The sequence below is a fragment of the Gadus chalcogrammus genome, chromosome 23, assembly GCF_026213295.1.
Source record: "Gadus chalcogrammus isolate NIFS_2021 chromosome 23, NIFS_Gcha_1.0, whole genome shotgun sequence".
Classification (NCBI taxonomy): domain Eukaryota; kingdom Metazoa; phylum Chordata; class Actinopteri; order Gadiformes; family Gadidae; genus Gadus; species Gadus chalcogrammus.
Window position 1 is genome coordinate 19754891 of NC_079434.1, and position 9103 is coordinate 19763993.

At 45.9% G+C, this 9103-nt stretch overlaps 1 protein-coding gene across 1 annotated transcript; it reads right to left on the reverse strand.

Annotated features, from left to right (window-relative positions):
- Positions 1–566: 566 nt before the first annotated feature.
- LOC130376900 (cadherin-12-like) lies at positions 567–8891 on the reverse strand. The gene is made up of 4 exons (XM_056583814.1): positions 8813–8891; positions 8490–8610; positions 6178–6429; positions 567–1970 (listed from the first exon to the last, which is right to left on the reverse strand). Exons 1-4 carry the CDS (start codon positions 8873–8875, stop codon positions 1420–1422), a joined length of 987 nt encoding a protein of 328 aa, XP_056439789.1. The 5' UTR covers positions 8876–8891; the 3' UTR covers positions 567–1419.
- Positions 8892–9103: the final 212 nt, after the last annotated feature.

Consider the following 9103-nt stretch of genomic DNA (forward strand, 5'->3'; position numbering starts at 1 on the left):
TGGATGCAGGCGATAGTACGACCCATTTCCGGAGAAAGAGCCAACAAAAACTAGTTTCTGAGGTCTACGATTGGATTATAACCTTCTACAATTTCTTTATCTAACCATTTTGTAATATCCCCAATTTCTTATAGAATTCTGTAATCTAGACTGTTCTCTATTCTCTAGTTCAATTTGGGGAAGTCTTCAAAAAGAAGATAAGTATGTGCTGTTACAAAATAGTTCCATAATGATTCAATAATAGGAAGCTGTATTTATTTGAAACTAGGTTGATATCCTGCATGCAGTCTTTTGTGTTACATAGGAAGATTTTATTACAAATTCCTAACCCCTATACTTAGCTTACTCCTTAACCTTAGCTAAACGTATCCCAACCTACCCCTTAAGTTTATCATTATCTTTTAAATACACTAACTTTAAGAATCAAATAATGAGAAAATAAATACTTGAATCGTTTAAACGTAACTTGTTTACCCATCAAACTCAACAAGGAGATTTTCAACATAGAATCATTAAAAAGAGGAATGCTGGGTGATTGAGGCATTAAACACTCTTCTTTTGTCCAAGTGTTGTTTATTTTAAGAAAAAAACGGTGTTTATTACATGACAGAACTGCTTTATTAAGCCCTAAATCATCTTTTTACAAGCCTAGTACAACTCTATTCACACGGCCCGACTACCACAATCGTCCATTTTGATGTGGGCCCCGATTAATTACAAAATCCTCAAGTGTCTGCAAAACCAATCGTGATAATAAAAAAAAAGAAAAGACAGTTTGATGATGTCAAGATAAATAGATAAATACACAAAAACATTGGAATCAAACTGGCCGATCCGCCAATAAATAATCAGAACAATAAATAACATTCAGAAAATCTTTGGCCAATGACAGGCCGTTTCCCATCGCCCTGCTACCCCTGCGACGAGATAGCATTTGTCTCGCTCGTGACCAATCAGAGACTCAGAATCAGCTTCCGTTGAATGGCTTCTGAGAAACTGTATCGGATATGTGGTGTGGAATAGTAAATAAGAGAACAATTATATCGAGGCACTTTGAGAGGATGTCATAGGAAATGGTCGCATTTCCTGCGCTTTTCGTTTTTTTTTGTTCCCCCGGTGGTGAAAATTTGAAGCGTTACGCAACCGTCAGACATCCAAAGTATTCAAATGGCTGAATCAATCGGTGAACGTGTAGCTGTTTTCATGTTCCTTTTTTGTTTTGTTCAACAATGTCCGGATTGAGCACATAATAGAGAAAAAACGAGATGATGACTTAAATAGAAAAGGTTAACCCCTTAAATAGAAATAATGAGACGGGAACCGAGAGCAAAACAAAAGAAAAATGCTTGAAGAACCAAAACAAACGAAAACCTTTCGATTCTCCTATCGGTCCACAGTCTCTGATCGGCCGGTCGCCGATCAATGAGAGTCCTCCGCCGTGGCAGTGTCCGACTGAGACCGAGACTCCGACGACTTCTCCCCGAAAATGCCGGCCAGCGTCTTAAAGCGGGGCCCCCAGTCGTCCAGGTAGTCGTAGTCCTCCTCCAGCCCCCCGGGGGCCGCCGGAGAGCCGATGGAGCTCAGCGACTCGGCCACCGAGCCGTCGCCCTCGTACGCGTAGGTGACCAGCGAGTCGTAGGGCGGCGCCGCGTTGTCCACGTCGTGGTCCTCCAGCCGCCGGTGGATGAAGTCGCGGATGTCGGCGCTGTCCTGGGACACGGGGGCGGGCCCCGGACGCGGCACCGGGCCCCGGCCGCGGGGCTCCAGGGGCTTGATGTCGCGGCGGCGGAACAGGTTGTCCTTGACGACCTTGGGGTTGCGCAGCGTCCCCATGTCGAAGGCGTGCGTGTCCTCCTCGCCGCCGCCTTCGTCGTCGTAGTGGATCACGTTGTCCCGGATGTCCTCCTTGGACGACATGAGCGTCTCCTTCTCCTTCTGCCGTCGCAACCCCACGTACAGGACCACGATGACTGAGAGTGGGGGGGGGGGGACACACCAGTTAGCATGGTAGCATAGCTTGGCCTGGGCGATATGGCTGAAAGACGTATCACGATATAACTCGATCATATTGATCGATATCGATAACTATTGATAATTGTAATGACCTAAAAAGACTAGGAACTACCATGCTGGATTTAAACACTTCTGTTTAACACTCAACATGACCTTCCACTGTTCTTTGCTGATAAATACTCTAATGTCGATACAACAATGAAGACACACACGATACACATGTTAGTAGAGGGTATTTTAGCATGTCAAATGTTAGCATGATACGTGTTAGTGTGACACATGTTAGCCAAGGGCAGTTCGTATTTGCAATGTTAGAATGGTATGTTAGTATGACACATGTTAGCAGAGGGGATTTTACAATATAAAATATTAGCATACTGCATTGTAACATGATACAATTAAACATCTGAAAATGACGCATGTTAGAATAATACAGGGGAGCAAACTAGCTTGAAACATGCAAGACATATGACACAAAACACATCCCACAACCTCCTCACTCACTACCTGTGAGCACAGAGATCACAAAAGTAACATTAAAGCACCTTAAATACAACCTGAAGTTTGACATTCTTTCTTTCCAAGACAAACTGGTTGTTTAAGGCAGGACTGGGTGTCGGGCGGATCGAGGAGAGTGGTGCATCGATCACCTGAGATTTGATTAGCGATAGTGTAGGTACTCAGAGTACACCACGGTATTATTAATCATGCCACAGTCCTATAAGACTTGGTGACACCATCAAAAACCCTTAAAGATCCCATATTACACCACCAAGTGTGAGTGTGATTAGCCGTTACACGCCGTTTTGAAAATCTGCCTCTTCTGACATCACAAGTGGGTGTGTCCAACCCCAAGTGGGGTTGGACACACTCAGCAACGTTTGCTACAGTCAGTCCACTGGGTAGGCTGGTAGACTGTTCTATCAAGCACACATGTAGGTGGACGCAAGCCTGCTTGTGTTGTCACTCAACCACAGGAAGAGGCAGATCTTCCAAACGGCTTGTGATGGCTAATCATACTCACAGCTGGTGGTATAATATGGGGCCTTTAAGCTAAACCAATTTCTGTTACGTTTGACTGTCTCGAGTTCTAGTGGCTTTGCCCTACAAAGTGGGAATTAGCAGTAGACGTGCATTGCCTCACACACACTAAGGGAACGCACAGAGCCCTCTGGAAATGGTGTTCGTAGATTTGGATATTGTACGCTAGCTTTGCAGTGGAATGGCAATGAACCGGCCGATTCGCAGAGTCAACTGGGAAAATGATAATTTCACTGTCGCGCTCCATGACTCCACATTACTGCCTCTCTCTCTCTCTCTCTCCCACTCTCCCACACACTCTCTCTGTCTTACTTTCTGTTCCCCTTAAGTTATATCAGTGTTACAGCAAAAATATACAATGTGTTTTATATAAAGGCATCTGGGATAGAAGGAAATAGGCTGCATAATGTAGATATTACTCAGTTGGAATGAGTCAATAAATACACTTAAATGAGGCACATACTTGTACGCACACACATACAAATAAAATGGTTTAAGTAGGTCTCCTCTCCCCCTCTTTCTCTCTCTCTCTATCTCTTCCTCTCTACTAGTATTCGTTGACATCTTTCTTCCCACCCAACTGACACTTCTGGTTGTAGTGTGCTAGCTCCCCCTAGTGGTATTTATGGGTACTGACACATAACGGAGCTTCTCTATCTCACGTGGTGTAACCTCACTTAAAACCGGTTATTTCGCAGGTCGGTAAAAGAATAAATAAAACACAGTTCAAAGATGCTGTTGGGGTTCCCTCATGAGAGGCGTATAGACGTACAGGGTTTCCCGAACGAATGGGGCATTGAATCTATATAATTGCGTGTTGGTTTCCTCCACAAAAACATTGCCATGCATTTTATTTTTCATATTTGCATTCACTATGTTGTATGATTCTTGGAAACAGATGCGATTCCTAAGTGTCACATTTTTAAGGTTTGCATTTGCGGAATCAAATCAAACAATAACCACCACTATACTAAACAGTCTGTAAACCACAACTACTGCTAACCTAGCACAGGTGGTCAGAGTTCCTCAATGGCCACAGGTTATTCCAAAGTGCTCACAAAGGTCAGCGCCACCCATTGACCTACGCGGTAAAACAAGCGCCATTTTTTAACAACCTCTCACACACATCATTTACAAAACGAAACCATAAAGCCATATTTACTTCCTCCCGCTATGCAGATGAGTTACAGCGGGGGAGGGTTTTTTACGACTCTGACCTTGAGAGGGAAAAGTTAAAGCCTTAAGTTCTTCGGGGGGGGGGGGGGGGGGTGATGGTGTCGAAGGACCCTGGAACAGGGCCCTGGTTTATAGAGCTCATCAGTGAGGGGTGAGAGAGTGAGTCCCTCCCTCTAATCGAGCCCTCCCCTATCGCCCTCCCGGGCTCGTAGGGTACAGTCATAAACCGCCACACCTGCAGAGGGACATGTTCCAGCCGATACTGTAGACATTTTTGTATGAGGCTTGGGAAATAGATTTTAATGTTTGGTTTAAGTACGAGGAAGGTACTATGAGGATGGAATGGATTAAAAAATGCCGTAGAACCTTATCCCTGTGTCTTTAGAACTGTGTCTTTTTGGTCATGTCTCCCAATCTCCTCAAGTATGATTACATTTCATGATGGCTTTGTAGACTAATTCAGTTTCTTGTCGTAGGTCATGAGGGGACTGTCCACCACGCCGACCCCCCCTTGATAATTTAATCAGATGACTCCGCCTTTGGTTGTACCAACTTGAGGACTTAAAGATCTGACTGTTCCAAAGTTCACCAGAATATGCTAATAGTTTTAACTGGAGCCAGGAAATGGAATATAAGACCGAATCAGGCATGCAGTGGTTGAATTTTAAATAGTTCTTTACGTAACTTTTTATGTTACCTTAGAAAACACGTTTCACTAAACCCACAGACAACTTATGTATCAGAGTTCTTCTGACTATTTTGATTGAATTCTTGAAATGAAGAAAACATTCTCAATCTAGGAAATAATATTTATATATATCTATAAGTCCCCGAAATAATCTTTGAATAAGACTATTACATCGCCCCTTGCCAGTCCATAGAAAAGCTCTTGACAAGATACTGCTGAAAGCCAGCTGGATTTGCTCATCATAATATTTACTCTTTCCATCCAAAGTTGTTTGGGTACTTAGTAAACATATTACTTCTAAATATTTCTACTTTGAATTCATGAATCAAAAAATCGATTTGACGTTGGTTCCCAGGTGCTTTCTTAAACTCAAGGTAACTTAATATATAACGTACAGTATATTTACATTCACTCATCCCCTCCGGCTCTTGATACATATATATGTTTTTTATATTCTTATTCCTTGCTGTGTTCCTGCTACGTCCATCACTGCACTAACAGGCAAAAGTATGAACAGAATCGATTAAGGGAATCAAGGTGAACCGGAGCAGAAGAGACAGCAGATGGGGTGGCGTGGACCAGGACCGGTGTTGCCAAAAAAATCACAATAAGTCGTTATCGGTTCTCTGAAAAGTCGCTAGAACTCGCTAGTTTGCGTAATGACGTCAATTGTGACATAACCACGCTTCATTTGCATACGTCGTCCCGTCGGTTCTCTGAAAAGTCGGCAGAACTTGCTGGTGTGTGTGATGACGTCGTTCGTGACGTAACCACGCCTCATTTGCCTTCGAGGGTTAAGAAAGGGCGACGAAGGAGGAACTTGTCGGAAACATGAAAGCAGCAAGCGCAAGGGATTGGGAAAGGGAGAGAACTGGAGATGAGGGAGAGAGATAGAGAGAGCTGTGTGAAGCGCAGAGACTAGGGATAACACGGAAAAAAAGAAGTCGCCAGACACACGAAAAAGTCATCAGATTTGCCGTCAGTCGCTAGATGAGTTTTTCAGTCGCCGGAGTTGGTCAAAGGTCGCAGAATTTTGACGCACAGGTTCATAGCGCGTACTATATAGGCTCAGTCCTGAACACAGCAACCTGGGTTAGATGGACCGTGGTCATTTACTGCATGTCCTCCCCTCTATCTCCCATACCTTCCTGTCTATCTTTCTCTATAATAAAGCATAAAAAATGCAAAAATACCCCCCCCCCCCAATTTTTTTTTTTACCGCTAAATCTAACGACAAAGCCGCCAAATTGGCGTCTCACCTAGCAGGATGACGATGCACAGGAGGATGGCGATGAGGGCGCCCGTGCTCAGGCCCACCGGCAGGAAGATGGCCTCCGCGCTGCACGTCAGCAACGACCCGTCCGATTCGCACCCGCACACGCGGATGGTCAGCGTGCCCGTGCTGGTCTTGGACGGGTAGCCGTTGTCCTCGATCACCACGGGCAGGAAGTAGATCTCCTGGGCGCGCCGCCGGAAGCCGCTCCTCTTGGTCACGATTCCCGCCGTGTTGTCTGAGGAGGAAAGTGAAGGGAATGGGATAGTTTTTTTAAAATCAGGCGAATCACAAATAAGGGAAGAGTTGATTTATTTTGGATCATTAATGAGCGGTTGGCCTATGGTTCAGAAAGTAGCGCGGGTTGGCCGGTAACCGGAAGGTTGCTAGGTCGATCCCCGGCTCCTCCTAGAGTGTCGAGGTGTCACTGAGCGAGACGCCTCACCCCTAGACTCCGACGAGCTTGCTGACACCGCCGTCGATGTGTAAAAGTGTGCATGAATGGAAGAACGTTGTAAAGCGCTTTGAGTGGCCACCGATCAGTAAAGTGCAAGATAAAAGCAGTCCATTTAACATTTACCATTGAAACAAAATAAACGCAAGCTATTAAACAAGGTCGGCCTCTGAAAATAAACGTGGCGACTTTTGTCGAGTCCGCCCTAAAGAACGCTAGTTTAAAGAAGAAGCCTGCCTAATGGGCCGAGCGCTTTCAGCGGCAGAAGGAACTTACAGTCTTCCACGGAATCCATCGTGTTCTGACGAAATAAAATAAGAAAATAGGATTCTGCTCTGTCTCTGGCCGTCGCCTGAACCGCCCGCCTGGAGGTGGGCATTCAGCGGGTTCAAGCTGTTTAATGTCTGATAACCCAGTGCGTTTGATATCCAATCCTCCGTGAATGTGGCTGCGCTGAATGTGATCAGAAACGGCAATGCATGAAGGACTATCAAAGACTGCAAATGCTATCAAAGCCTTCGCCATCTCCATACTTGTGAAACCTGAAAGAGCTGCGCCGTGGCAAATCACTCCTGAAAGCAGCCAGCCATACTTTTTTCCAATTCACCTTGTTAACCCTTTGAACAGTTGCCATCGCTTGTGATTTCAATATCTCATCTTTTAGGGGAAGTAACTTTACAGATACGCCAGCGGCAGAGGGCACAGGGAAGGGGGTGTTGGTGGGGAAGCCGGGGGGAGAGGGGGAACTGGGGATGTGGGGGACGGACGGACGGACGGACGGACGGACGACAGGGATGATATTTCTCCCAGCTAGAAACAAACGCAGGAGGGAAAGGAGACACGGTAAAGGTGTGTTCTTGAGGTGGGCAATTCAAATCAAGGTCGACAACGCGTTTGACGCTGAGCGAAGCTGTCATGGCCGACTTGTCCGGACTCTTGTCTGGACTGTTGCCAAGCCGGCGTGACCCCCCCCCCCCCCCCCCCCCCACACACCTGTCAGGTAGGGTTTGTTCCGTCGTCAAAACCCCCGCGCCAATTTTTCTTGACAGGTGGTCACGCGTTTTAGCGCGCCTCGCATGTTAGTGTGTGGGCGGGAGGCGGAGTTGTTGTTCTCTCTCTCTCTCTCTCTCTCTCTCTCTCTCTCTCTCTCTCTCTCTCTCTCTCTCTCTCTCTCTCTCTCTCTCTCTCTCTCTCTCTCGTGTTTAAGGCTCGCCCCCCCCCCCGTCCCTGTGTATCAGATCTAGTGAGAGTGTGTCCAAAGCCGCCCCCCTGGGGGGGCTAGGCGGGGGGGGGCAGGCTGAGGCGGGGGGGGGCGCGAGGCAGCCTCGGAGGTCCAGGGGAGTTGGGTCTCGTCAGGGTCTCGGCTCCAAATGCATTCGCTCTCTCCCCCCTCCCCCCTAACCCCCCCCCCCCCCCCCCCCCCCAGCTTAGCCTTCTGCACATGTCCCACTTACTTTGGACTGTTGCTCTGTTTATTTTTATATTTACTGACTTCAAAGAGACCAGACCAGTGCATCTTGGGAAATGTCTTCCTGAAACACCTTCTGTGGATTTCTCTAATTAGCTGAAGTGTAAGCACTTCTCATCTGTGTTTTGGTCCTGAAGTGGATGATGGTGATTTTTATTCATGCACAAATGCACACACACACATGCACACGCACGCACATGCAGACACATAGAAACACACATGCACACACAGACACACAGAATAGCTCATTTAAAAACAGTAATGTCGACAACTTCCCCTTTGAAATCACTGCCAAACATCGAAACACTTTACACTTTTTTGCTTGAACTATCTTCAAAGTCTGTTTCAGGGGGAGAGACTTCTGTTCATCACTTACTTCCAAAGTCTCTGATGGTAAAGTTCTTGTTGCTCTTCAAATCATCTTTAGGGGATTTGAAGGAGAACGTCTGGCCAGCGTTGGGGAGGTCTTGATCTTTTGCGCTGAACATTTGGATAACCTGAAATCAAAAAAAACAAAAAACTTTGTTGCAACCCATTAATTGAACAGCCTTTGGGCATTCTGATCGGTTATACTGAGATCGTATTTCTCAAGTTTTGCATAACACTGAATACTACAATGACATCTAAACGCACGCAGGAAGAGCACTTTGTTGATGCTCAGTATTCCTGCCACAAGGATTTCTAGTCAAATCATAATACCCTTAAAAGCGAGTCCATCAGCTTCAAAACAAACCCGTCGAAGACAAACCTCAAAGATAACATGAATACTTGTGTGAACATTCCCTGCAATTCCCTCAAATAAAGAAGACGAAAACCTGGATAAACCTTCAAAAAGGCTTTAAACCCCTTCCTCAGGGCTGGATATGGGAACGTTGTTTCTGGTCTGCCAGATCATTTTACACACCTGTGGAAGGAGAGTGGGAACAACTGGGCCTTGTGCTGTTAACTGTAGGTTTCTAATGGGGTGCTGTCTAGGCTCTCTAATTCAGG